Source organism: Agaricus bisporus (genome assembly GCF_000300575.1).
Source record: "Agaricus bisporus var. bisporus H97 unplaced genomic scaffold AGABI2scaffold_12, whole genome shotgun sequence".
NCBI classification, from domain to species: Eukaryota; Fungi; Basidiomycota; class Agaricomycetes; order Agaricales; family Agaricaceae; genus Agaricus; species Agaricus bisporus.
In genome coordinates, this window is record NW_006267347.1 from 1,035,836 (window position 1) to 1,063,721 (window position 27,886).

Sequence of the window (27,886 nt, forward strand, 5' to 3'; positions counted from 1 at the left end):
CTTCCTATATTGTTGGTAAGAAAGATGAAACATGGGTACGCCAAAATCAGACCATAATGGTTATCAATAAATCTGATGACACTTGTACCAAGTTGAATCGAAATCGAATGCGTGACTACCTAAAGGGTAGCCAGTGTCTACTCTGCCACAACCCCCGTAACCTTTTCACCCTCCGCTTGGACTTACTTCTGGGCCAATTTGATGAGGCAAATTTCGTTATCGTTCCCAAGCTTGGTCAACTCGTTGTTCATTTCTTTCAACCAAATCAAAGTGCCAAACAATACCATGATACACCATTCGGTCATAATCATGCATTGTCCCATGAACTACTCTACGCTCGTTTTGCATGGTCATTGATGAAGATTGTCAAGCACTCCTTGGAAGGTATAAAAAGGTTTAAATTTCTGGGGACCCCAGAGACTGATGGTGGAGGTGATGAAGATGGCGGTGGCGGTAGAGGTGGTCGCCGCAGGAGTGGCGGACAAGGTAGGGGTAGAGGCAGATACAGCCGTGGAATAAACAAAGGCACTCGCAACGGGTTACGCAAACGCAAAGGTGAAGCTCAAATCCTTGACACGGATATGAAGAAAGCTGCTTGTACCCTTCCTTTCTTCTGTAAGTATTTACACATGAGTAATGCATGCAAAACTGCGTTAACAGAGCCTCGGGACTTCCATCACAGTGGATCCGAATGGACAGGCGGACCCTTGGCATTATGAAACTATTCCTTGGTACCCAGGTTTGGAGATCGTTGAGAGGAGGAAACAAGAGTATATTGATGCCCATCCGCAGATTAGGGCACATAGTGATCAAGTTTTACCTGATGATTGTCACTTGTCTGATGATGAGGCTGTAGTGTAATAGTAGTTTAAATATGTTTTGTGTTATTGGAGCATCGATACGGCTCAACCTATACTAGTTGTTAGTTCTGGTGGCAGAGGCAAAATACGGTGGCATGAAATGTTAAGCGGCACCAGAGCTGGTGTCCTAAATGTTGTTCTTGTCCTCAGGTTGTCCTTGTTATATCAACACGGCGAGTCAGGTGATGTATAATTCTCAGTAAAAAGCGATTTTCAGGCATTTTCGGGTATCTCAGGCCCTGAACATAGGCTGAAAATTGTCCTCTTTCTCGAACAATGCGAGAACATAATCAGCCAAAGTTCAGGCAAGTTGCTTTAAATGTGGAACATTTGTCGGGCCAAGCTCAGCTTGTGATCAGGCAATGTTCAAGGTGTAAGAACCTCAACTCTCACCGACCTTCAGGGTGCCAATCGACCCTAAATCAGCCCTAAATCAGCCTGCATTGTCCCGAATTACGTTGAATTGACCTGGATTAGCCTGATAGATCCTGAGAATATTTTTTACTGAGTATAATTTCCAATAATTTCCCCTCAGCACAAGTTTACGAGGCGTGGAAGGTGGAAGACAAGATTGACGGTAGAACAAATTACTTGTGAATCCTCATCTAATTATAAGCCCATAGTGATAGGTTAAGCGGCACTCGAGCCGGCGTCTTGAACGTCTCTGTCCTGGTCCTCTCTTTCCTTGTCTTTCTCACACTCTTCCCCCTCTTGTAGAATTCTTTGTGATCTACCGAGAATCGAACAGATCGCTCCAGGCTGAGAATATTCGTGTCAATGATACAGCGCTAAAATGGAGATAACGGGCAGGTTATAGTACACCATGAAATGTTCATTCACTACGCTTTGGTTCTCACTCATTACTCAGTATCCACTGGCTGGAATTATTATTGACATTTACCGAGATACTCCAGGTCAGCCCAGATATCATATATATCATAGATAACTGCGCCGTGATGATTTGATTCCTCGCTGTTACATACGAAGCTTTGATTTAACAGCCAAATGTTGGATCTTCGGATCTCAGGCCTCAGGCCTCAGGAGCGATATCGAGTTTGATGCCACGTGAAGATGCGTCTCAGCCACAAGAGCCCGAGACGGTATTTCTAAGCAATATGAACCTCCTTTTCCCGGGAATCAAACAGCTCCTATGCATGTTCAAATAATTTCTTCCGCACCGGATTACACGCTAGATGATCAATTTCTCGATATGAAGTTGATGTGAGGGTCAGGAGACAATTAAGAATCAGAATCCCTGATGCGAGACCGGGTGGTAAGATGACTAGAAGCACCGTTTTCCATTGCACTAATCGTAAATACCGACTCGGACAGAAACTCGGAACGACGTTTACGATTATAGGTGTGGTACCTCGTGTCATGGCTTGGGGCTCGGTCTCTTGTGGCATATGATATGCACTTCTCAATCAACAATCACGGACTAACCTTTCATGTCCTAGGTGCCGTTTTTACAAAACAAGATAAATTATGATTATAGTCATTTTCTCTCACCTGGAGTAAACATTACGAGTCGCCTAGAAGAATAAGAAAACTACGAACTAGAGTTCCAAGACAAACATGTTATACTGGTATACCATCGCAAAATAAATGAGGCCGAATCATAATAAGACCGAGACACTTTCCTTCTAATTGTTCATACACAAACCCGAATCGACCCAACCAATAAACCAACCGTGACACAAATCTAAATCTTTATCATACTTGACAAGTCTATCAGCATGAGAGCCACCGAGACTAGCCGCGGCAACATTGCCGCTATCTTGACTTAACTGCCGATTTAACTCATCAATCAATTGACAAAATGCTTCCTTCGAAGCACCAAAATCAAAAACCGTGACATTCTCATCTCCCCCCCACCCTTCATATTCATCCCAGATCTCGTATTGCCTACACTCCATCTCGAGTATAGGTATCTTACGAATATTCTCGTGTTTCAAGAATGCGGATAATTGAGGATGCATGAAGCGATGAAGCGAGATGTTGAATTTGAGTAGTTTGAGAGAGGGGGAGAGATGATTTAATGTGAATGAGAGATCTGACATGGTGGGACCTTGGATTTTGAGGATTTCGAGATTGGGGAAGGAGAAGTTGTGGAAAAGGGTTTGATAAACATCAGAGTGGAGAGTGATATCGAGGACGCGGAGATTAGATAGTTTGACAGGGTCAAATAAAGGGGCGGGATAGTTTGATGAAGATGGTCGAACGTAGTCCAGAGTGAGTGAAAGCGCGGATGTGCATTGGTTGAAGAGTTGAACCATTTCATCAGAAGATATTGGGCATGAAACTTCGATATGTCTGAGGCGAGAGAACCATGACGGTGAAGCTTGATGGAGTAAAGAAGTCGTGAACAAGGGATAGTTACTGGTGCAGGAGAGATGATGAAGATTAGGAAGGGAACACAATTGACGAATCATGTTCTGATGAACATCAGCGTCGGTGTTACCCTTCATATTGACGCTGAGATATTCGAGACGATGTGCCTCAGTAAGTGGAAGATTTTTGAACGCAGGTAAAAATCCAAAGGAAACTTCCAACTGCAACGACCTGCAGTGAGATAGATGGGATTGAATCGCGGAAAGCAATTCTGTACGAAGGCCGATCTCTGAAGGAGTCCAATTTGTAGGTGGAGTATCCTTCATAGAGATATCTAGAGCTGCGTCCAGTGATCGGTCCAACCACAAGACAAGAACGGGGTGTGGAATAACTTGTGACGGAATAGAAATATCGACCGTCGACCAGAAAATAGCGTTAGATTCGATTACAGAATTCCAGTGGTAGCAAACGAGACGTAGCGCAGTGAGTGCGCAATGTCTCTGCTTGAATAGCTCGGAAGAGGGTAGCGTCAAAGAGAAGATGGCAAGCAAGACATCTCTTGGGTATACTGCAAGTGCGCTGTTGGGCGAGGACATCTGTTGATGTCTGGTTGCAACAAGGACGATTTTTATACTGTCCTGAACCTGAGCGTTTACATCCCTAGAGCGTCGACCATCGGACGCATCTGGATCGAGATACAAATATTATGAGTATAGTGTTATCATGTTCTATAATTCTACGAGCGCGACTAACCTCTTTGCTTATGATTCAATCAAATTCTCAAGTTTCGGAATGACGGTTTTGTGGGGATACAGAAGATATTCTTGTTCTGAAGGCCTTTGAGAGCGAGGGTCCACCTGCGCGGATTCAAGTTGATATCATGTTTTGATGTCTGGGCTTATCGCTCGCGCCACTTGGGGCCTGATCTAGAGTCTAGACTTTTCTTGTGCTAGTGAGAAGATAGTATAAGTTCACTGATTGACCCGGTTTGTTCGGTGAAGACGTACCTCTCAAGAAACTTGATAAAGCGTTCGAGTGACAAGCCATGTTCTATAACCTCGGCGTTGGCTATATATAAGCGAGGTTTAATCTTCCGGTCCTTTCAAGTCCCTTGGAGGTCCAATGGCCATGTTGCGCTTATGGCCCACCACGGGTAATTGATCAATGTTCGGGTAGCTCGGACTCGGAGAATTTGCAGAGTCCCAGTCTGATGGAACCTGTAGATATAGCAGCTCTAGCTGTAATCTATACATCACGCACATTATAACATCCCGACAAAGCTCCCTATAAAGCTCCCTAGTGAGATCAAAAAAGAACTCAATCATCTTCGACGATTCTGTATCTGATATCCTTACATCGTTTTTTTGACATCCTGGCCGATGAAGTTCCCAGCCCAGATGTGCTTCCATACCGGCAATCAACCAGAGATTCCTGTTCAACGGAGAGTGCACGGGTAGAGAAGAATATAAGCACAACTATTGCAATTTCCGACGATGTCGAATGAATGCAGTGGAGGAAGGCTTACCGCCATAGGGAAACAAGCCAACCCTTACCCCACCGGTAGTCCCACCCTTTTCAATTGCCTGAGGGTTTGCGATATCCCTGGTGTGCCTAGTTGCGCTCAAGGCTTAATCAGGGAACAGTATCGAGTATCGGTTAAGGGCCTGTTCGGACGTCGCGGTTTCGAACCCACAGCCCGCCAAATTTTGTTCCCACGGTTTCAAAACCCGTGGTGGGCTTGAAACCGCGGGGGTCAGTGAGCGTTCGGTAACGTTCCAGCGATCCCGAAACCACTGTCACTACATACCTCATAGAGATTAAACGCGTCGCGATTTCGTTGACTGTCATTCTTCAAATTCACTGTAGTGATGAGTAAAAACTCTCAGGTTCTTGATGGCGGGACAAAGTCATTTACACCTTTATATGGATCCTGAATTTCGTGTAAAAATACATTCGTGAGTCCGTATTTAAATTTCGCGAGATGACAATCAAAGACCGGGACATGGCTATACGTCCATGATATACACAGGGTATTTAGTCTTGTAGTCAATGTGAATGGTGACGACTAGGGCAAGAGGTCGAGGGTGTTGGGTGTTCCTGACAAGTGCACAATAATGTAGTTGAATCGAGGCTGGACTCATTAACGAATGCAGGGATGTTATTTTGACGACTTCGGGTGGCGGGTATCAGGTGGCTGTGCTGCCCTGGTCAGACAGTCTTGTCGCGCATGTTACCCAGCTCCTGCAGCATGTCCATCTCCTCTCCAGCACCCATGCACCGACAAAAACACTCCAGACGAAGCATTATGAATCTCTTCTCTGCCTCGTCCGTCCCACTGCGTCGCGGCTCCGTTCAGGGCGCTTCTGGCAAGTATGGTCTCGTGGATCTCGACGCTGACCCGCTCGACCTCGAAGAACTCCATATATCGCCAGCAAAATGTCCAACAATTTCAGGGATTGCTGGAAACATTCCAGAGGACATTGTCCGAGAAATCGCCTCCCTTCTCTCTATCGCCGACATCCTCAACTTCAGCCTCACGGTATGTATTACTCCCTCCTTCACCGATTTCTATTAATGATTGTCCAGTCCTCGTGTCTCCGCCTGATTCTCATGCCATTCCTATATGAAACCGTTGTTCTTAAATCAAGTCGCAAGTGTCGTATCGCACTGGAAATGCTCGGGCGACGGAAAGATCTCTGCAAATTCGTCAAGAAGCTCGCTGTACGGCCCAATTACTATCTATCGTGGCCAAGACCAGACGAGTTTCTACAAGAACAATGGGTTGTTCGGCAGCTCGAGACCATTGCTGAAGACTTGGAGAACATGCACACATTTGATTGGGACGGACTCGAGTTGCCAGAAGACAGACTGTGGGAGACCCTACGACTCAAGTGCGCCCTTCTTTCGTTACCCTCGGAACACAGCATATTGATATTACGCATAGATGCCCGAAACTCACGAGCGTGTTTACCAATGTTGGCACTAGGCCCTTGGATGGCAATAGCCGGGTGAGCTCACTTCTAGTTTATATTCCAACCACGAGTGGCGCTGACCTGACATAGCTATTCGACTTTAGAGACCTCACTAGCTTTTCTCTCATCGTCCGGCATGGCTTAGGCGGATCAGGTGCGTCTTGCATTACTCGACCTTGGTACGCGGCACTCGGTGCTGATCCTCGGACGTGCACCTTCAGAGCTATTTCCGCCACTCGAAGAACTCCCGCCGCGCTTCTGGGAGATGATCATTAAACATTGTCCAAACCTTGAAGAACTCGCAATCTGTAGCTTCTCTTCCTCCTCCCGCGTATTCGACTTTGAACCTGCTCTCGACGGCAATTGGCCCAAACTACACACCCTCACCCTTGGTTCATTTGGATATCAAAACGATTTCCTACTTGGTCCTGTTGACCCCCATGCTCTCGGCGACTTCCTCACCTCTCATACCTCAATCAAGTACATTCGCTTCTTATGGAACTTTAAACGATGGATGTCACCAGAGGTCATACAAATGCATTTAGGAGAAACAGCATTGCCCGCTTTGGACACATACATTGGAGTATATCAACAACTCGCTGAACTTCCACATCCGGAGTCAGTGGAAACGCTTGATTTGACATGTGAGCCAATGTATCAAAGCAGGCTGCATGCGGTTTGTCCGGTGTTGGCGAGATTGACGTCATTGACTTCGCTGGATATTTGGACTCATGTCGCGCATCCTTCAAAAGACAATACCATGGTTTATCGGACTCTCATCGAATCGGTACCCAAATTGACTGATTTCCATTTTATGTGTACGACCGGATTCCCAGCAGTGAGTAAAATTAATTTTTTCATCTATCTATCAATTTCATGCTCATAAAAACTCTAGAAACAGCTGAAACAACTTATCAGGCAACTGTGGCTTCTCCCTGATCTCAAACGATTTTCTCTTACGAAAGGACATACATACCGAGATGAAAGCATGGTCGAGACTGCGTTGCTCATACTGCGATTTTATCCAAAGCTGCGACAGATCAATGTCAGATGGGCGAAAGAACGATGTCCGAATCATCTCAAACAAGAAGGATCATATGATGTGACTGCGGACGGCGATGGAAATCCTATTTCGTTGCTTGTCTTGGAGAGAGGGATACCGATGGTTGGGAAACCATTTACGAGACGATATAAAGTCGATGTAAATGCGTTTGAGGGATGGAAGGGAAAGGTTAAGAAAGTGAATAGTGTTAATTGGATGAAATGAGGTGTGTTTTCATACATATTTTTTTTATGCTGCGTTTATTGATTCATTTACTCCGCTCTAGTGATGAGATCCTAATTCATGCTTACGCCCACCTGGACCCGTTTACTAATATTCCTGATATCTGATAACCGTTTCGCTTGGTTTCATCCCCCAATCCGTATTGGTTACTGTCTCCTCCATCGTCACTGACACAACTCGCTCTGTCTTGTTTTGTTCCTCGTTTTGTTTTATTTTGGTTGTACAGACTTGCTTTCTCTCGCTCCTCTGCATTACATCTTGTTGTACTATCCTAGCTTTTTGTTGTATTTTGACCAGCATAGTTTTCCTATAATTCTCTTTTTTTTTGTGTTTTTCATGTGTGTGTTGTGTTATGTGTGTGTCTGGCGTATATGTGTATATTCTATAATACATTCTAAAGGTATTAGCACAATTTCATTCAGTATATCTAGACATATATCACTCGCTGTCTTTTTCTTTTTGATCTTGGTGCGTGTATGTAACAATTGTATTTAGATGTGCGTCTTTTTTCCCCCCTTCCTTTTTTCTTATGATTTGGGACTTTTGTTTTCTTAATGTTCTTTCTTTCTTGGGGTAGCTGCTTGCTGTTATTGCTGTTTTTCTTTCTTTTCTTTTTCTCTTTTGTAGTAGGAGATCCGCGGTATTTTCGAAATGAAATTATGTGACGTATTTCCTTTTTTATTTATTTGTTTGGAGGGGAAGAAGTTCAGGAATGAGAAACGCGAAGGTTCAACGTACAACGTTCAAAGGGGGTTAATTTTGTCTGTTCCCTACCTTGACAGAAAATGTCGATGTGTCGAATCAATGTTGATCTCGAAGGCCCTTGAGCCGATATTTACAATGTCAATGTCAACAAAATGTCAAAATGTTAATTCATTTTTCGTTCGTTTACGTCCTTGGCGAGGCTCGCTTAGTTCATCATGTTTTTTACGACATGCCCTGACGTCAGAGCTGTTTAAATTAAATTACTTTATGGGTTCGCGTTTGCCAAAAATAGCTTTGGGCTCAAAATAAATCGAGAGGGTGGGATGGGGTTGTGGGGTTGAGCTTGGCTGCGGGTGGTATGGTCAAGAAGGATATTTCGGGTGACTTCTGGTTTCCGAACTTTTAGTTGCAAAGAGGATGAGATGAAGAAGAAAAAATCGAGTTATCCTACTTACATCTCTCATCACGCGGGGTATGTACTCGGTAGGACGCTAGTGATAATTGATCCGAGGTTTGAGGGGATTCGACGGCAACCAACTTAATCCTAACTTGATCACCCCAAGCCCAGGGCCGTAACTCGGGCTACTTAGAACTCGGATCCTCGTTTGTTTCAAACTTTGTGATACGTGTATGATGCCGGGATTTATATCTAGTAGATGCATAAGAGTCGCAAATATATGTGCATATCTCATCATAGTTGGGGCCCTGAGCCACAACTACGGAGAACAATGACCTGCCACTAAGGTATGCAGTTGCTTCTATGATTGTGGAAATACTTGTATCATAGTGGTCGTCTACATTGGTCATTATCTACGGCACCCCAGCTATTGCCATGGGACCTGGCTGTTGAACATATCACGCCAAGCTTTTTAGTCTTCTCCCTATCGTATTTCGTGCGCATGAAAGCAGTATCTTATGGAAATCCGAGGGGTATCAATCATGGTTACTGTAAGCAATCCGATACACTAGACTCAAGAGGTGTCGAAAATTTGCTACAGGCCACCAATTTTTATCTCGTTTACGCGATTCCTCTCTGCCTAGATAATAATCATTTTCGGCCCATCTAACTTTGCCGCTTTCCTTCATAAATTTTTCCTTTATATTATCTGAGACAGGGGAGTGATCTTTTAAGCTGACAGTGGGAGAAAATGTCCAAGGGCGGGTTTTTCACGGCTTGGGATATCGGAAATACATCGGAATAAAGGACGTCATCGGACAAAATTGGGGTAAGATATTGTCCTTGTTTTGGAAACTTGGACCATCGTAATGACCAGTCTATTTTTTCGGAAGGCTAGTAAAGGAATAGCCGGCCTTTGTTAGGATGTCGATTAGTGATTTTCCTCGCTTTAGTGCTGATGATGATAATGATATTAGCTAACTAAAGTAACTCAGAATTTGCATGTAGGATGACGAGATGATCGAGTCAACTGAAGAAGAAGATTCTAGTAATTGACAATAAATTTGTATCATCAGCAAAATTTGAATATACATATTAATACATTCGATCATATTGATCTCCCGCACTTCCCCACCGCTTATAACAGGAATACGAGGCAATTTCTATATACAGTCCGAGTCAATTGACCAGTCGTGGTATGTATGTATTAATATGTGCCGGTCCCGAATTTAGGACATCAAAAGAATTTCTATTTCTACATATGTAGAGGATTTATCGTTTTCGGGTTGTTTTCGTTAACTCATTATAAAGGGAGCATGTGTACAAATGACCTATGTCACCTGAGGCTCGTCTAGATTCAAGGTCATAGCTTGGTTCAAATGCTGCTTCCCATGAGTGTAACACATGCCCAGGATTCCGCTGCAGCAACTTGATGAGATGGATTTATGACCCTCTGAAGCCGGAAAACTTGGCGCCGCTGCCCGGCGGCCACTGTGCCACTTTTAGGAGCTTTCGGTCATATCCCCTAATGCCCTGGACACCTACAGTTGAACAAATTTACATCGTACCAATACCCACCCTTACTCGTGCGCATAGATACACTTTGAGACAAAGACTCGATACCAGTTTTTGAGTCCTGCTCTGAACTCGCTCATTCTCTGCTACGTCCAGAAAGGATAGCTTCTTGCAACTTCTGGCTATGTCGGACTGGGTTGGCCTGGTGAAGAAATAGAGTTCTAAGCGTCTTCATGTCTATTTCATCTGCTCAGATCCGAATGAGTTTAGGTGTGAGTCGGATGACGCCTGGGCCTAAGTTATGTACATGTAGGGTTCAAGGGTTGCCTATGATACTCGAATTGCCAGAGAATCCGGACTTAGCCTTCACGGGATACTACTATACTTAGGATCATCAGCACAGACTGCACAGTGGCCTCTTCAACCCGTGAGGTTAAATTTATACCGCAATGATATTTGGAGTGCAGGGCCACTGGATTAATTATAGATCAAACTAAAGGGGCAATGTGAATGCGGGTGTCATGGCCAAGTTTATGGCTGCCAAGCATCATATGGTCGTGTGGCATGAGGTTTGGTCTGTCAAGTATAGTTGAGGGTTCAGTGGAGCATCATTTTGCCATATTATTCTTAGCCTGAGAGTGGGGCCCATGGGGGGATTAAATGCTTGTGGCTTGCGAAGGGGCTCGACTTACAGGCTACTAGACGAGAGTATGTACAAAATTGGAGTTTTTGGGTAGCGACCTCAGCGGTGCCGGTGAGAGTTGACTTGAATGGCAACTTCAACAGAGTCTCATGACCACCAAAATTCCAGAAAGGTGACAACCGTCCCGAGCCGATCCCCAAGCCGATCGGTCCGGCCCGCTCAGCAAACAACAAACATCCATTGCCTCTCCCTAAATCATTCGATACCCTCAATCTCAATCAAACCGGACGGAACTCGTCATCGAACCAGAAATAGTGGCCCTAACAGACTCAGATGAATCCCTGCCGAGCTGCAGGATAGAAAGGCTCCATTTCTAAATCCCGAGTTGAAAACCGGGAGTTGCACATGGTGCGGACAGAAGCATTGAGTCTTGTGGTTCTTTTCCCATGAAATTCCGCCACTCTTCTCCAACTCCTCGTGATTGTTCCCCTATCGCTTGTGGGGATAGATGCAGGTACTGATTTAACACTTGCTACTTTGACTAATTGCTTCCTGATCATTCAATTCTCCCACTCGCATGAGGAGACTAATATAAATCCCAGCGCATGATTGCGCGTGGGGTTCTTCCGACTTTCCCTCACCCTCCAAGGAAGTTCTCAGCATGAAGGTAAGCCAAACCCTTCACCTATGTCAATGCTCCAGTATTGAAAGTACAATCTAGTACAGTGCAAGGATTGCGTCGAATCCAGTATGTGTTTCTTCGGCGTTAGCGTTTATTCTGTCCTCACTCAAGTCGTAGTACATTGTGGGCTCGTTTGCCTGCATTGGAGGAGGTCTGTTTGGTCTGGACATCTCCTCCATGTCCGGGGTGTTGGCCGTGAGTACAATCAACCCTCTTCGTTCGTCAAGTTAAATGAGGTGTCTGACACTCGCCTAGAACCAATACTATCTGAGACAGTTCAACCATGTAAGAGCCATTTGACAGACCGCCAGGACTTTACTCACATTAGATTAGCCTGCAAGTGGACCTCAAGGTGCCATCACCGCTTCCATGCCGGCAGGCTCATTCATTGGAGCTCTTGCTGTCACCTACCTGGGAGATCGCCTTGGTCGTAAACCTACTATCATTCTTGCTGGTCTTATTTGGGTTATCGGATCTATCTTGCAGTGTGCTTCGGTGGTATGCAGACATTTTTAATTGCCTACACTTATTCTAATTTTTTACAAACAGAATCGCGGCATGTTGGTTGTCGGTCGTATCGTTTCAGGGCTTTCTGTAGGGTTGTCAAGTGCTATCGTACCGATCTACCAGTCTGAAATCACACATCCATCGATTCGTGGTCGCATAGTCTCTTTACAACAATGGTATGGTTGAATCGCATGATCTACACGAGCGGATTGCTGAACGATCTTTCCGCAGGTCTATTACATGGGGTATCTTGATTCAATACTTCATTCAATTTGGTTGCTCGTATATCGAGGGTGTCGCATCATTCCGAATTCCTTGGGGCTTGCAAATGATTCCGGCAATCGTGTTGAGTTATGGAATGATGTACTTCCCGGAGAGCCCACGTTGGCTGTATGACCATGGGCGGTGAGTACGACTTAAACTTTAAAAATTCAATTTATTAAGTCTGCTGTAGTGAAGAGGAAGCACTACAAGTTTTGGCCGACCTTCACGGCAGAGGAGACATAAAAGACGAAACAGTCCAGTTTGAATTCCACGAAATTAAGGAACAGGTAATGATGAGCGTTGTTGCAACTTGTGAACAAGATTAACTAACGTAATGAATATTAAAGGTGGAATATGAACGCAGCCAGGGCGCGAAATCTTACTTTGATCTTCTCAAGGATGGCAATCCTCGTCGTGTTTTCCTCGGAATGTCTCTTCAAATGTGGTCTCAGCTCAGTGGAATGAACGTTATGATGTACTACATTGTCTACGTCTTCCAAGGTGCTGGTTTGACTGGTACTCGCGGTAACCTTATTGCCTCAGTAAGTTTACTCGTTTTCTCAAGGCGTATATACCTTATTGAGTTGATTACCAGTCAGTTCAATATGTCCTTAACGTGGCCATGACTAGTGCGTATGAAATCATTCCACGACTGTTCAGATTGATCTTAGTCTGCACATATTACAGTTCCTGCTATTATCTACATCGACAAGTGGGGACGTCGACCAATGCTTCTGGCTGGAACATTGTTGATGGGATTCTGGCTTTTCCTTGTCGGAGGTTTACAAGGAACCTTCGGTGACTGGGGAGTAGTTGACGGTAATTGTACGTTGGAAATTAGATTCAATTTACGTGTATGGTCCGCTAATTCTATATTCTTAGCGATTTGGGTCGTGTCGGGTCACGACTCAATTACCAAGGGTATCATCGTTTCAAGTTACCTCTTCGTTTGCAGGTATGCGGGAATTCATAATTATCCTCACGAACTAGCTTCTGATCATCTTGCTATTCTAGTTTCGCTGTTACCATGGGTCCTGTCTCTTGGACTTACCCTGCCGAACTCGTAAGCTGGTGCTACAAGCGTTTGTTGAACAGAATTGAACCCTTCAAAATAGTTCCCCTTAAAAGTCCGTAGCAAAGCGGTATCAATCGCCACCGTAAGTGTCCAGATGCACTCCTATATTTAACAATATATTGACGATTGGCTACAGGCCACCAACTGGCTCTTCAACTTCTGTCTCGCTTACGCTGTACCCCCCGGTTTGAGTACCATTGCATGGAAGACCTACTTCATTTTCGGCACTTTCAACTTCGCCGCTTTCATTCATATCCTTTTCATGTTCCCCGAAACCGTCGGTCGTTCCCTCGAAGAAGTGGAAGAAATCTTCCAACAGGGACATGTATTTACCGCCTGGCGCATCGGCAGGGACGTTGGGAAGAAGACCGTGGAAGAAGTTGTTGGACACAAATCGGTAAGTTCATTGAAATTCTGGCTTTCGAGCGCTCATGTTTACCGATAACTTTTTTTTTTAGGACAAGAGGTCAGATTCCTTGGAAGAGGAGAAAGTATCTGCATGATTCGTTTTCGACTTTTCTTATTTTATTCGTTTTCATGACTATTCATGACTCTCAAAATGCTGTAATATGCGTAGCGACCATTGTACACGATATGATTTTCGATGGCGATGTTTCTGCGCTTGTCTTGAAGCTTCAGTGATATTTGGGCCACACATTGAGCGCTGGCGTGTGAGTGATCTTCATCGTTAAGAAATGTATACACTGTTGTTTCGTGACTATTTGTTAACTGGTTCTTGTGCTCCCGACCGAGCAATATGTTGACAAACAATGGATTTACGTCAATGAAGCAGCGAACCCAGTGAAGGCAACCATGCAAACAAACAAGGCCACCCTTTGTCCTCACCGCCATCACGATGCCAGCTGAACAAGCCAAAAAGTCCCAGCGAAATCCCCCTGCTCAGCCCCATCGTAAGTTATCCATTGTTAATTGACTATGCAGGTGCTAAGTATAGCCATTTCGCCTTCGCGTGTTTGTAGCTGATCCGCAGCCGTCCCAAAGTCTTACTAAACGCCTGTGCACTTTTTGTTATCGCCCCTTCGATCCCCGAGGTATTGCTAGCCACGAACGAGCCTGTTCAAACCGGGACGTATTTGAGAGATTGGAAAAGGCCGTAAAAGGTCAGTTAAATTTTGACATTGATATTCTACATTCCATTTATTTTATCTGCCATATCAGCTGCTCAGAACTCGCGCTCCAACGCCCTGATATATGAAGAGGAGCCATGGGAACGAGTTGAACGACTAAGCAAACCACGTACTAGGCATCACCCCGAAGAAGAAATGCAGCCGCCATCTCCGCGTAAGGCTCGTCGAATTTATCTTAACCTGATTTATATATTATGGGTAGAAGAACTACATGAGACTCCACCGCCGGCAAGCCCAGCTGTCTCCGATGATGCACCAATCGACGTGCACGTTGAATATCACCCCTCAGAAAATCGCGCTCCCTCCGATTTCCGCCTTGAAGATTTTCGTCAACCGGCTCCTCAAAATATACCTCCACCCTCCTCTAACATCATGTACAGGCCCTTTAACACCAAATCTGAATTCTTGTTCGCGAAAATTGTCATGCAGGCTTCCCTTACTCATGACCATATTCAAGCATTTTGTGATATCATTAACAACTGCGTTACTGGCCAAGATTATTTCAGTATCAAATCGGCTAAGGAGTTTGAGGATCGGCTAAAACCTTCTTCTAGTATACTCACGTTGAGTCTTTTTATTTTTTATTACTCTGTCACTAATGCCCAATATAGAGATTGATAGTTTAAATCTCATTCGGTAACAGGATACGTCATGCATTTGCCATTGGGAGGAATAAATATTCTATACCTCCACCTTGAAAGACGAGATGTGGATTTGAGAACCTGATTTCCGAGAGCTAGCCGACCTCTAATTTCACTCGCCTGTCCGTAAATTGATACACTCACCCGCGTTCAGCGATAATAACAGCACCGGATGAGTGGTCCGGGCATGGGCTTGAGTCATCAGAATGATGACTGGGACTCCAGGTGAAGAACTACCTTTAATTTTAATCATTATGTCTCGGTCGGCACATTTTGGAATTCTTAGGTTTTCCCGCTTTATTGGATGTCGCAATGGCTACCGCCGCTATGACACCGGTACCTCCGTCTACCCCAAATACCCGACTGTCTGCGTCATTGTCCGTGAAACATCTTCAGGCTCTTAATCAAAAAGGGCCTTTCCTTTGTGGCCACGGTGTTCGAATGGACCAGATGTGACTGCAATGTTTCCAGGATATTCTGATCAAGTGCTTGACCTGAGCCTCCTCTTCCCAGTTCGCGGAAAAGCTTCGTTGGTTGGCAAGCGGATGCAGCGTTGAACTCCTTGGAGTCCGATACCCTCTTCTATGGTGGTGCTTCTTTTCGGCAAGCTCATTAACACTCCGGGCAATAGCGGGTTAAATACGCTTTATGCTTTTCTTTCCGCATTCGGTTGTCCTCACGGGCTTGACGGTCAGTATCCTAACATTAGTACATCACGCTATTAATTGACGTTCTTCTCACCAGAGTAAGAGCGCGGTTGACATCAAGATATAAACTAAACGAGAAATCACTTGTGCTGATATGACGACTCCGACAGGCCAATGGGGCGAGAGAAATGTTCAACAAAAGGATCTCACAGGGTACCATTGTAGTTCTCCGCCGAGACAGGCCGAGTGTCAAGGTGGTTATATCAATTTGGAGTCATTCTCCCACATATTTAGGATTTCGTGTACGCAAAGTTCGGGCCTTCTTGATCTGTGTGAATTATTGAAATCAAAGAATATATATACCGTTGAACACTGAATAAGGCATTATTCAAGCTTAATATGGCAATCGTCATTTCTGCGATCGATGCGGTGAAAACATGAACACGAGCGCTAGCGCTTGAGCGTGTGAAATGTTGCCAACGAATGACAGTTTTCGCCAGGTTTTCGCTCATTTCACTAGCGACTTGCAGAATTACCGCCATGATCCATTGGTCAAGTGCTCGTTTGTACACTACTCCGTCACTGGCATATGATGAGCGATAGCTTGCAAGTGCATGCTCTCAGCGTTCCTCGAGTCCGAGGCAACCTTGCTGTCTTCCAGGATGTACAGGCCCGGAATCCTACCTACAACTCATGAGCGTCAGTTGGCTGTGCGTCTTTAATATTTGGCCCAGAAATAGTAAAACTTACTCGCCAAACAATTTCAGTCATGTCCACGCCCGTAGACCGCATCACACTGAAAATCTACCTTCCGCCTGTCGCGTGGATTTCATTTCATATGTCGCCATAGCCAAGTTCAAATCTCCTGGTGTCGGGCGTGAGGCCAGGATCAGAGTAGGGAGTGACGAAACCAAAAACGTGTATGCAGGTGACATCTGGCGTTTCAAGCTTTCTTCACCCTAGCGAGTGTATTCCTCGAGCAGCAGAACCTGTTTCCATGCTTTCTGCTCGTGCTGTGTTCTTTTGACACTTCCGGAACGGGAACTTTATGAACTCGAACCTCCTGCCAATCTCGAACAAATCATTCGAGGCAATATTCCTTTGCTATCTTTCGCACTTTCACTCGCTCCGCACTCCGATCTTGGTCTTCAGTCTCTTGAATTTCGCGCTCTATACGAAAGCGGACGCAGCATGAATCCCGACAACGTCACGTATACATCATATCCCAATCCCGACGACCCAAACGTCAATCACTCCTACTCTCATTCTTTTAGTCATGGTCGACATACACCGAAGGCGAACACAAGTAATATGAGCTACAGTCCGCAGACGAATTTAGCAACTATGGCAGGAACGCCTGTTTATCATGCGTATACGCCATCTCTTGCAACTGGTATGAACGTTGGCGTAGCAGGCACAGCAGGTCCTGGTTCTACTCCTCAACGCTCCGCTACCCGGAATTCCTACCTCAGTTACGCTAGTACTCCTAGTTGGGTCAACCCATCCACCATGATCGAAACTTCTACGCCCGCTACGAGGACTTCGAGACCATTACCTGATCCTCAACGGTTCCCAGCTTCGCGTTATATGAGTCCACAGCCTGGTCAACAAGGCGATTACGGCGGCATGACAGGTGGTAGTGGAGGCGGGTATCGAGGTCAACAGGCAGAATACGGTTATGCGGGACCAGGGTTGAGATATGGTCACCAACATCAACATCACCATCAACAAGGAAGACCAGCAAGCGGAGGGCTCTATATTACAAACGTTACAGAAGAAGAAGAGGAAGAAATAGATGGAGGCGAAGGTAGTGGTGAAGAAGATTATGTTGATGTTCCCCCTCCTAATCACCCACACCGTCACCAACATAACATTCGTCCTCAAAACGGTTACAATAATGTCCCGAACAACGGATATTCGATGCCTATCGGAATGATGGGTCCCAATGGGTTGGGTGTTCCAATGGAGCGAATTCCTCCTCCAAATCCTAGTCAATATCCCGGTAGGCCATTACCAGTTCCTGGAGCTCAAAAACCGCTAGGACGAAGAGGAACAATCGAAAGTCTCAAATGGAAGAAAAAGAAAGACAAGACTTCGTCGTCACCTTCTCCGTCTTTCGTCGGAGGTTTTTTTGTTGGATTGAAAAGTTTGCCGAAGAGAGTATTGAGGTATGGGAAAAAGAAACCGGTCATTGAGGAGGAGGGCGATGAGGAGTTTGGGAATCTGAGGAATTTTGATGACATGCTTCCTGGATACGCTTCGCATCCTGCCACGCCAACGGGTGTAAGGGGAAATATAAGGAACCCCCCCATCTCCGCAGAACAAGAAAACCGAATGCCTGGAGAAATGCCGGCGGAACCGTCAACGCCACAGCGGCTTAGGAATCCTAGTTTGAAGTTGACTAGGCCTTCGGGGGAGACGTTACGACAGGGATTGAACACTGCCGATCAAGAGTACTTCGATCACTCAGATATTCACGGTAATCAACCATCGCCATCTCCGCCGTCCGCTGTCGAATATCCTGCACCGAATACCGAACGAGGGCGTACTGCCGTTACGATGTATCATGACAAAGAAGAAGAGTCTAATACTCCTCCTTCCGGCAGGTCAGGATCGACTTCAAGTCGACAAGGATCAAGTGTTAGAGTCAGAACACCAACACCAGCACCAGCTATCGATACGACTGTATCACCTCCAGCGAACGTTCAATCCCCTGAAACCGCACATCCTCCACCAGCGAATGATTATCTGAAAATGACCGCCTCGCCCCGAACCGCGGGCACTCAAGTAACGTCATTTTCCACAGATCCATCATTCGAATCGGATTTGAACCCAGTTTTTCGATTTTTCGCTGGCTTCTATCACCTACCTTGGGTTTCCGAACGGAGTACTGTCGATTACAGTCCTTTCACCGGGTTTGGCGGGAAGAGTGGCGGGAGAGGTGGAATGGGGAAGAAATCTAATCAATCGTGGTATCGAAGGAAAGGAGATATTGCGGGACTTAGTGCAAGTCTTTCGTTGGATCTACTCTCTTCTGGTGAGGGTGATAGAGATGGAGATGATAGAGCATCTGTGGTTAGCCCTTTGGGTGGATGGAGGAGAAGAGGCATGAGAAGAAACAACACTGATCGTGTTGGGGATGGAGGTGGGGGGAGGCATGGTCATCGTTTACGGGATAATACTCGACATGGGCATGGACACAGACACAGACACGGACACGGACACGGACACGGACATGGCCATGGCCATGGACACGGATATGGTGGTGGGGGTAATAATGGACGCGTTAGAGGAAGGACGTACAGACGAAGATCGATGTCGACAATCACGTTCGAAGAATATCACCATCAACGGAATATAAGTCCGATGGTACCTTCAACGTACCCATATCCATTCGTGTCGCCGCCATTCCCTTATTTTGCTTATCCTCCACCGGCGGGACCTACTCCACCAGATGCAAATACTGCTAATCAAGGAATGCCTGGGGCGACGCATGGCGGTGAGGAAGGGACAAAAAAGGATGAAACTTCCGAGCAGCACGGGCAGACAGGACCAAGGGGACCAAGGCATCATACAAGTCATGGACACCAAGGACGAAGCGGCGGCGGTCCAGTTTTGGCACCTGGGTACGCTCCTTCGCCGTCTATGTATCCTGCACCGGTATGGTATGGGGATGGTGTTGAACAGCGCAGAGTGGTTTATATGCCGATGACTGTTCCTTTGCCTTTGTGAAGTGGCGAGGCGTAGAATTTGTACTTTCTTAGACGATGCTCGATAAGTTCTTGTTACTTTCTGATTCCTTGTTGCTCTGGCTCGTATTCATTTAAAATATTCCCTGATATCAAACCCAACTCATGATCCACAGATCCATTTCTGGACGTTTTGAATGAAACTTCTGCCGTCGCCTTCTGTGCTGGAAATGCCCTTTGTAACAAATTTATCAGGCTTTATTTCTCTTACACTATTCTATGCACTTCCTTTAATTCAGGTCTACCCTTAATGCCCGCTTATCTCGATGAGACCTCAACAAGATCACAAGCATGGCAGTGTAATTCTGACCTGGGCTCCTTGACGGCGCTTTCGTGCATGGTTCTTAGGGAAATTCAAATCGACCTAACACCCCTTCAAGTCCTTTCAATGAGGTGGAAGGCGCGCCTATACTCTGAATTGGATAATCGATGGACCATCAAAATTGCGCCGAGTTGACCTCGGGTGATGCACATAGAATGCGTTTTCGACGCTATGAACGTTATCAGACGTATCTAAAATTCGTTCCTTACGAACACTTCATAAAAAGTTTTCACCGAAGATGGGAAACAGTGGATGTATGGTCCCCAGAAATTTTCACCTTGACCATGACCATGCGCTTCAGGAAACAGATACGCCATATGATGTACTAAGACTACGTTCATGAAATGGAGAGATTACTCATGGGCGAATTCAAATTGAACGTAGTCCTTGCCTAATGATCTGATCCAGCGGAACTTGTCAGAGCGTGTCCACCCGTTCAACCGATACACTGTGAGCCCAAATGCGCCGGGTTTCCCCGAGTTAGCTATTGAAAAGAGTAGATTGCCGAGATTAGTTAGGCTTTTTGAAAGTACATTTTCAATAAATTTTCATTCGGTACCTAATTTATGTAAGAAAATACCAAACTAGGCCTTTTTAACTTGGGAGAATTGAAAGTTTTTCTCAGTGATTCCCTGAATGTGTGCGAAATTCAAGTAAGTCGATTACCTAAGCCCACGGCTCATGGCAGTGCGCGCTTTCTTCAACTCACTGAACTCTTCTTGCATATGACCAAACCCAGAACTCTAATACCAGATATCAATACAATTTGCTAGAGCGCAAACAAGCGGGCCAAAACTCACAATGTCATTCAGAGCTGCTCGGATATTCCGATACTGATAAATAGCATCGGCGGATTTCTTTTCGTCAACGATGGTTTTGATGATACGTTGAGCAGACTCGGCGGTATTGTCAAAGCGCATAACGGGTGATCCTGCAACGCTCATGATATTCCAATTGGTTCGTCTAATATCTTTCTCCTTCTCTTCTGCGATTTCTTTCTCGTCTTGACTGACTTTGTCCCATTTTGTTGTTGCGAGAATTACGCGGCAGTATGCTCTAGGATCTTTTACGTCGTACACTCTCTTCAGTTTACCGAGTAATTTGTTGGCCTGTTCGATCAACACTGATTGTAACACGAGTTCGCCAAACTGTTCATTCGAGAGAATGGGGTGAACGACGACTATCCCATCCAAGTAATGACGAGTTCTTGCGGTTTTCCTGAATCGTCGGGTATCGTAGTCAGTGAACCGCGGGAACATCGACCTTCAACTGAAAATTTACCTTCCCTGAGCCTTCAGCCATCCAGCAATCATTTGGAAAACATCTGTTGGATTTTCTGTTGCGTCGAGTCCAGGGGTATCCAACAAGACTACTTTCTCCTTATTTATTTCGATTTCGTACGGTTCAATTGATTCCATCCATATTTCATTTCCTTTACTAGATGGGCTCGTTTCTGTCAGAGCTTCCAAGAACTGAATAGAAAAAGGTGCATGAACAACTTTGCTGATCCTTCACTCGACGCAAAGGGCGACTTACCGAGCTTTTTCCTGCCTGAGTTGACCCGATTATACTAAATATGTGAGAAGGGCTTAACAATTGAGTGCTTTCAGAGAGTGTCTTACCCAACAATTAGTTGATCTCGTATATACACTGTCTTTTGCTCGGGCATTTGGGCCTTATCAGAGTCAATTCAGTTCTTTGATACCGACAATTAGGTCTTACCTTGATGACTGATAATACAATATCCTTGGCGGATTCATATAAATCATTGTCATGTCGCCGAAACATAGCTCCCTGCACCTCTAAGAGTCTCCACCAATTATCCTGAAGGTCACATTCGCGTCTAATCTGCTTTGCACGTTCCTTTTCGATAGCTGCCTTAGTAGCCGCTCCGCCGGTCACCTCAGTCACCCATAGTGTAGTCGCCAAGGCCACTCGAAAGAAAGGATACCGTGATTCCAAATCAGTATCAAGAACTTTGCTGAAAGCTTTCGTAGAGTGCCCAAGGCGACTGAAGCTTCGGACATACGATTACGGTTGATCGGGTGTAAGAGAATTATTCCATCCACGGCTTTGATTCTAAGACCCTTAGAGGTTGAACGCGGTGACCATACTTCAAAAATAAGAAGTGACATACGGGAACTCCCTCTGCGACATCCACTCATCAATATCTTCGAACGCGACGTCTGAGGTGTCTAAACCAGGAGTATCAACCAGAATAACTGTATTATCTCCAATTTTGACTTGGTATTCAGCGATTGAAAGTGTATGAGGTACGAGACTATGTCCGACAGAGATTTTTTCTTTGTCGGAATCTTCAGCCAGGCTTCTTATGAACTACGGGAAGATAATGGAAAAATCAAGTCAAGCCTTGCAGGATAGACTCACTGAGCTTTTTCCTGCGCCACTAAGTCCCAGGACACTAATCAAAGGAATTCAGTCATGAGGTGCTCTTGTTGAAAGATATAAGACTGACAGAATAATCGGGCAGTCAGCTGTTTCCATTGTCGTGGTGACGCTTCGACTGCAACTCGCCTGGTTGCGGGACGGTTGAATTATGAAATGAAGCACCCGAGCTGAAGGGATTTAGACCGCTGGACATTTGCCTCGTGTAGGAAGCATGTATTGTAAAGAAGATCCACTGATCCAAGCTATATGAGGCTAGCGGGAGCAGAGTTGGTCACACTACGAACTTATTCTCAGGCGAAGACATCGACATCTAGTGGAGGTGAAATACATTCAAAATCATCTTTATATAAGTGCGAGTCTCCTGTTTGGCTAAGAGAACAAAAACAAATAAAAGATAATCATAAGTAAGATAGCCAACGTTACAAGGCTACAGCAGTTGCGGCATTTATCCCAACTCGAGTAATGACTTATAAATTCGATTTGTGGCATCCTAATTGAGTTGACGAGTTAACAAATCCGGAGGACATGTTTGGTCAATCGAGCTCAAGCCTTTGTTGCAAGTCTAAAAGCCCCCTGCCACCTCCCACATCAAACAAGGCACCGATTTCATCTCGGCGGTGGTATTATATAGTACTACTCATGCGAGAATGGACTTGGATCGCAAGTATAGCACTCAGGTCAGGAAAGACCCGGGTATTTCTGAGCAACTTCACCGAAAGCGGTGGTAGTTGTATACTGCTGTAAACAATTATTCATTGTCGGGGGCATTTGTCGGACATGTTCAAACTTCAATGCATACTTACTGCCACAGAGGGGTATCAGACAATTGAACGTTCCCTTGACTTAAATAAAAATAGGGGTCTGTACATCATGATATTCTATACGTCACAGATCAAATTGCAATCACAACAATGTGGGATCATCTTTTGATAACGCTTTTCAGTTTCATCATGATTCGGCAGCGGCAAGTCAACATTTTTCACGTGACCATTTCATGAGAAGATTGAAATTGAACAGGCCTAGATTTCTAAACGAGAATTGACCCTAGGTCTTGAAGGTGGTTGTTATGCGAAGATTTAGATGAGCTCTCACTGGAGAACGCGCGATTAATGAAGGTGAATAAAGTGAGTACCGCTTGCGTCTGGTCGATTTTGATGCCACGAGAATTCACAGGTATTCATTTGGTCGTGGTGGTTACTTCGATCACCGCAAGAATATTCTCAGCGTGAAACTCGAAATCATCAACAAATCAACACCATATAAGGTATTCTCTCCATGTTCAAGGACCCACGGGCCACTAATACAGGTATGTCACACCTGCATCTCTGAAAGCTTGTTTTCCTATTGACTATGACTGATTGCCTCTGACTGCTGATCATTCCAGCTGAGCAATATGGAGTTAGCATCTCGATCGAACAAATAGTCATCGGAAGTAAACTTTGAAAGCACTGCAAGTGACGAAAATCACTTGACGAATGGTCAGAGGATACTGTTCGGCCTTGGGGGCGCACAGTACTAACTGATATGATGTACTACACTTCATATCCTCCGTCATTCTTCAAGGTGACTGAGGGGCTGACGGGCATTAGAGGGGCTCCAGAGCCGAATGAGGGGTCACGGAGAGAAAAATTTTCCCGAATTTGCGCTAGGGGGCAGTGACTTGAAAAATGTCTGACAAAAGGAAATGCACTGTGATGGCTGTGACGTATCGCTACTAGATTAAATGCTTGCGAGGACCAGCGCGCGCTCACGACGACTCGGTAAAGCCTCAGATACCCCCCTTCCCCCCCGCCTTCAGCATGGCCAACCCCAGGAACTCACGGCACAACCCCTTCGATACCCGAGAGACTCGTAGCAGGACCTCCTCCGATGCACAAGATACCCATCCCTATCATCACAGGAGGCTCAGTTCTTACGGGCCACAGGAGTCTCGCATTTCTCTACTCGACCGTTCAGGTGGCTTCGTGAATCCCTACGACGCGCAAGACTCGCGAGTTTCCTTGGATGAGCGTAGGAGGTCATGGATTAGTTTTGATGAGCCAAACGAATCCCGTGTTGGTTTGATTGACCACAGGAGGTTCAACTCTTACGACACACAAGATTCGCGCACCTCTGCCGAATTCAATCCATATAACTTCGTGGAACCCAGGAGGGCGAGTAATTCATGGATCAATCTTCATGAGCAGCAACAAGACTCTCGCGTTCTAAACACGGATCGTCGGGCATCTGCAAATATTCCGGATTCCTTCACGGCATCTTCCCCTGGCGGCCATCTACGACCCAGAACAATATCAGCGTCGTCTTTTCGTCGCAGCTGGCCTGCGGTCGCTGATGCCCCCGCCGTCGCTACGCGCCCGACGAAGCCCTCACAGTCGCGCCGCACCGTCCGTCGCAGTTTACCTTCTACTCAGCACCCTCCCATTCCTTCCAATTCCAACCAACCCTTCGTTCGCTCAAGATTAAATTCTGCCCCAAGCTTCCCACGCAGAGCTTCCGAAGAGAGCCGCGCATTATCAATGTCGAATCCTTCTGCTCTTTCATCCCGCGCCTCAATGATCCTGTACCGTCATGCAGGCTCTACCCCTTCTCTAGGTCTTCGTGATATTCCTGCCCGACCTCGTATGCCTCGTCAATCAGTCGTTTCTAATTTCTCCAGGGATTCCATCATTTCGATATCAGCAGACTCAAAATACCCCACAAATTCCGTCTATTCGGAACAAGGATTAATTGCTTATGCGTATGACCCCCTATCAGATGAAGTCGGAGATGATCAAGAGCCAGCAGGCGAGGATGAGTTGCTACAAAGACCTGGTGTTCGGAAAGGCAAAAATAATATATCTGTCATTGGTTTCTTCAACATCCTCACGTTGATCGCGATGACGTTGGTCATGCTTACTATTTTCGTGATATACCCGGTATTGGTACACCATCATGATAATTCACGGAACACTTTGATTGCGGATAATAATATGGTCAACTCTTCGGGTCAAGTTGCTTTTGCCTTGCCGGGGCTGGCTCCTAATGAGTGAGAGTCTTTGTATGCGCTCTCGTTTTATCAAATTTATCTTGTTCAGGTCCAACTTCGTCGATGCTGCGTCACCAAAGGCTGCCCTTTCGTTCTTGGGCACGGATAATTTCACATACGACTTGGTATTTTCAGACGAGTTCAACTTGCGGGGAGGAACCTTTGGAGGAACCCCAGGTATGTCTCGCCGTACATTTTATACAAATGAATACGCTAATGATATTTCCAGGCACAATCCCCACGGACGATCCATCTTTTGTGGCTCGTAACGATGACCCGTCTTTCGCACAAGAAATCACCACGAAAAACGGCACAGTGGAATTTCATATCGACATTGATTCAACCACTGGCCGGTTTATCAGTGGTGTCCTCGACAGTATCAGACCATTTTGCATTGGACGTGGGTTTGTGGAAATGGGGTTGCTTCTGCCAAATGGGACTGAGGGAAAGCTCTTCGTACGTCGTGATATTTATTTGTCAATTTCCAGCTTGGCCTAAGCGAATTAAATGATAGTGGACCGGTGATGCGTGGTATCATGTTGATTCTGCTCCAGATAATTTCGTTCCTCCTATTAGGGATGAGGACGTGACTTTGAGTCTCAGTTTCGGTATTCTCGGTTAGTGAACTCTTATAGTGCTTCCTTAGGCAAAGATTCTTTTAACGCGCCAATTAACGAATATAGCTAATACAATTTCAAGCGGTACATCGAGAGATCAATTACCGAAGTCAATAGCAATTGATTTTGTGCGATTTTACGATAGGAGAAGGGACATTCCCGGGGAGACGCCAGATGTGTGCGATGTGGAGAAATCGGTAAAGAGGCATAGCACGTTGAATCTGTTGAATCGTGAGTGCCACTGTGTTCACGTATGGTTACTTGACTTACCTCTGATTCGGTTTTTAGTACCGGGAATTCTAGGCTGAGATTGTTCTCCATTCTATCACCTATCCAATAAGTTTAAGAGCTGCTGTCTCGCTTTCCTGTGAAGGAGCATTCGTTCTTTTATCTCAAATCATTTTGGTCTTTCTAAGACCTGGTTTACTCACTATTGCACGCATCTGGACAATATTAATTAACGCACAAACTTGTTCATTAACAACGCGATTTATTTTTTATTTTTTAAAGTGATATATATAAAAGGACTTTTTTGTTTTCTCAAGAGACGCTCGGAAGTGGAAAGGCTGGCGGGATTAAACTGTCCGGCCCCGGTCCGGGTCACCTTTCTGACAGACCTGCCGCCTCATCAAGACATAATATTGCTATCTCAAGGATCTCTTCATTTATTTATTCGTGTTCCATGCAATAAGCGTCTCCAATGATTGTTAAATAAGTCCTGCTGTGGTCGCGGAAGGTGTTTCGAGTAGTGGAGGTCTTTCTGGTGTACCTTCCGGTCAAGCGGGTCGTAGAAGCCGAAGAGAAGATATGTAGCGTATGTTGTGAAGGAACACATTGTGCATAGCCTACGGCAAATGAATTCGAGCTCCTCGTGCAATGGAACGAGTCTTAAATGACTAGTAATGCATATGCTCCGTCCCAACGTCTTAGCCAACAAGACCAACCTCCGATAACCACTCTCTCGGCGTGCCATTGTGGCTAACAGATATGACTGGGAAACCGTTATCCCCTATGAATCGGTGATTGTTTAGCCTTTCATCGCGATGAATAGTATAATTCATTGAATAACCCATTTCTTCACAACTTCAGAACCACCGACTTCTGGATGGAGGAGGACGTTCGCCAGCCAATATTGTAGAAGTCTGCGACGGTGATCAAGAAATGCAGGTCGGAATCGTGCTAAGGGATTTTTTGGGGGGAGAATTGGTATAGAGGGTAAAAGGTGCCGCTAGAGAGCCGAATGAAATGAATAAGAGATGAGAGGGAGTAGTAAAGTCGCGTACAGGTAACGTTCTTCGAAGTGCTGTATCCAGTTCGACGAAGGAGGTATATCGCTTCAAGATATGTATGGTCGTGCCCTGGAAAATGTACAATGTACGTTAAGCACATGACGCATTCACTTTGGGTAGAGAACTTTGCCTCTTTAGTGGTTATTACGCAGTCGTAAACTGGCGGGCTTGGTGTAAGGCTTGATAACACGATGGATGTTGAGGGACACTCACCGATGAAGGCACTACCGCTACCGTCAGCGACGGCTTGAAGACTTTTCTTGACACCGCTACTGGGTGGCGCATCTCCAACGCTCGTCCACCCGGGGATACGCACGTCTTGCGCAAACGATCTCGGAGACTCACCCGTATTATCAGCAAGAAAGATATCACTGGAAACTACGGACGGAGGCGGTGGAGAGAAACGGCGATATTGTGGGACCTATGATAGCGCCATTAAGATCACCTCGGGAAAGGTAATTAATGAGCTTACAGGCGGTAGATGTTGTTTGGAAGTTCGACAAAGCTCGTCAAATAGCCGGGCTTCCTCTTCTATATCTATATCGCCCGAACCAGCCGTCGAATGTGGCAAGAGTTCTAGCTTTGCGGTCGAATGAGCAAACGGATGGACTGGAGCGCTTTCTGGGCCCGGTAAAGGCGTAGGTGATGGATTTGACTGGTCACCATCAGTATCTGATCCTGAATGTGAATGTGGTATCTGTATTTTGAGCTTGGTCTTGGGGGCGTCGTTGGAAAGACTTGGTGGATCAAGGGAACGGGTAGGAAAGCCAGCAGCCGAAGCTAAATAGATTATCAGACGAAAC

At 45.6% G+C, this 27,886-nt stretch overlaps 9 protein-coding genes across 9 annotated transcripts; 6 read left to right on the plus strand and 3 right to left on the minus strand.

Moving 5' to 3' along the window:
- Positions 1-107: 107 nt before the first annotated feature.
- Positions 108-861, plus strand: AGABI2DRAFT_211175 (hypothetical protein; the record flags this gene model as incomplete). Its single annotated transcript, XM_006456218.1, has 2 exons — positions 108-615; positions 683-861. 2 exons carry the CDS (start codon positions 108-110, stop codon positions 859-861), a joined length of 687 nt encoding a protein of 228 aa, XP_006456281.1.
- A 1,642-nt stretch (positions 862-2,503) lies between these two features.
- On the minus strand, positions 2,504-3,787 carry AGABI2DRAFT_122193 (hypothetical protein; the record flags this gene model as incomplete). The annotated part of the gene is made up of 1 exon (XM_006456219.1): positions 2,504-3,787. One exon carries the CDS (start codon positions 3,785-3,787, stop codon positions 2,504-2,506), a length of 1,284 nt encoding a protein of 427 aa, XP_006456282.1.
- Positions 3,788-5,458: 1,671 nt separating this feature from the next.
- AGABI2DRAFT_228181 (hypothetical protein) lies at positions 5,459-7,421 on the plus strand (the record flags this gene model as incomplete). Its single annotated transcript, XM_006456220.1, has 6 exons — positions 5,459-5,730; positions 5,778-6,082; positions 6,136-6,199; positions 6,254-6,317; positions 6,385-7,001; positions 7,059-7,421. Coding segments are annotated over exons 1-6 (1,680 nt in total), but the record flags the coding sequence as incomplete, so codon positions are not given.
- Positions 7,422-11,206: 3,785 nt separating this feature from the next.
- On the plus strand, positions 11,207-13,874 carry AGABI2DRAFT_195468 (hypothetical protein). Its single transcript, XM_006456221.1, has 16 exons — positions 11,207-11,375; positions 11,430-11,456; positions 11,508-11,585; positions 11,646-11,675; positions 11,724-11,888; positions 11,940-12,073; positions 12,129-12,302; positions 12,352-12,448; positions 12,509-12,703; positions 12,757-12,790; positions 12,849-12,986; positions 13,044-13,116; positions 13,176-13,224; positions 13,277-13,318; positions 13,373-13,633; positions 13,695-13,874. Exons 1-16 carry the CDS (start codon positions 11,370-11,372, stop codon positions 13,737-13,739), a joined length of 1,548 nt encoding a protein of 515 aa, XP_006456284.1. The 5' UTR covers positions 11,207-11,369; the 3' UTR covers positions 13,740-13,874.
- A 218-nt stretch (positions 13,875-14,092) lies between these two features.
- Positions 14,093-15,002, plus strand: AGABI2DRAFT_122195 (hypothetical protein; the record flags this gene model as incomplete). The annotated part of the gene is made up of 3 exons (XM_006456222.1): positions 14,093-14,147; positions 14,217-14,357; positions 14,416-15,002. 3 exons carry the CDS (start codon positions 14,093-14,095, stop codon positions 15,000-15,002), a joined length of 783 nt encoding a protein of 260 aa, XP_006456285.1.
- Positions 15,003-18,718: 3,716 nt separating this feature from the next.
- AGABI2DRAFT_195469 (hypothetical protein) lies at positions 18,719-19,221 on the plus strand (the record flags this gene model as incomplete). Its single annotated transcript, XM_006456223.1, has 1 exon — positions 18,719-19,221. A coding segment is annotated over exon 1 (441 nt), but the record flags the coding sequence as incomplete, so codon positions are not given.
- A 1,005-nt stretch (positions 19,222-20,226) lies between these two features.
- On the minus strand, positions 20,227-22,281 carry AGABI2DRAFT_195470 (hypothetical protein). The gene is made up of 9 exons (XM_006456224.1): positions 22,220-22,281; positions 22,132-22,165; positions 21,881-22,080; positions 21,466-21,822; positions 21,366-21,418; positions 21,280-21,313; positions 21,025-21,215; positions 20,544-20,961; positions 20,227-20,486 (listed from the first exon to the last, which is right to left on the minus strand). The coding sequence occupies exons 4-9, from the start codon at positions 21,529-21,531 to the stop codon at positions 20,406-20,408; spliced, it is 843 nt and encodes a 280-aa protein (XP_006456287.1). The 5' UTR covers positions 21,532-21,822; positions 21,881-22,080; positions 22,132-22,165; positions 22,220-22,281; the 3' UTR covers positions 20,227-20,405.
- Positions 22,282-24,668: 2,387 nt separating this feature from the next.
- Positions 24,669-25,718, plus strand: AGABI2DRAFT_211183 (hypothetical protein; the record flags this gene model as incomplete). Its single annotated transcript, XM_006456225.1, has 4 exons — positions 24,669-25,177; positions 25,227-25,354; positions 25,407-25,633; positions 25,692-25,718. Coding segments are annotated over 4 exons (891 nt in total), but the record flags the coding sequence as incomplete, so codon positions are not given.
- Positions 25,719-26,584: 866 nt separating this feature from the next.
- Positions 26,585-27,734, minus strand: AGABI2DRAFT_228191 (hypothetical protein; the record flags this gene model as incomplete). Its single annotated transcript, XM_006456226.1, has 5 exons — positions 26,585-27,022; positions 27,078-27,152; positions 27,214-27,242; positions 27,297-27,504; positions 27,556-27,734. Coding segments are annotated over 5 exons (662 nt in total), but the record flags the coding sequence as incomplete, so codon positions are not given.
- Between the last annotated feature and the right edge of the window lie 152 nt (positions 27,735-27,886).

Bases quoted from the DNA above. Each gene is read 5' to 3' on its own strand.
- AGABI2DRAFT_195468 (XM_006456221.1), top strand. The intron at 12,987-13,043 runs GTACGTTGGAAA...CTATATTCTTAG, and splicing joins GGGAGTAGTTGACGGTAATT to CGATTTGGGTCGTGTCGGGT. The intron at 13,117-13,175 runs GTATGCGGGAAT...TTGCTATTCTAG, and splicing joins AGTTACCTCTTCGTTTGCAG to TTTCGCTGTTACCATGGGTC.
- AGABI2DRAFT_195470 (XM_006456224.1), bottom strand. From the start codon at position 21,531: ATGTTTCGGCGACATGACAATGATTTATATGAATCCGCCAAGGATATT. The intron at 21,314-21,365 runs GTAAGACACTCT...TCACATATTTAG, and splicing joins CGAGATCAACTAATTGTTGG to TATAATCGGGTCAACTCAGG. The intron at 20,487-20,543 runs GTGAGTTTTGGC...ATCTGGTATTAG, and splicing joins GAGCAGCTCTGAATGACATT to AGTTCTGGGTTTGGTCATAT.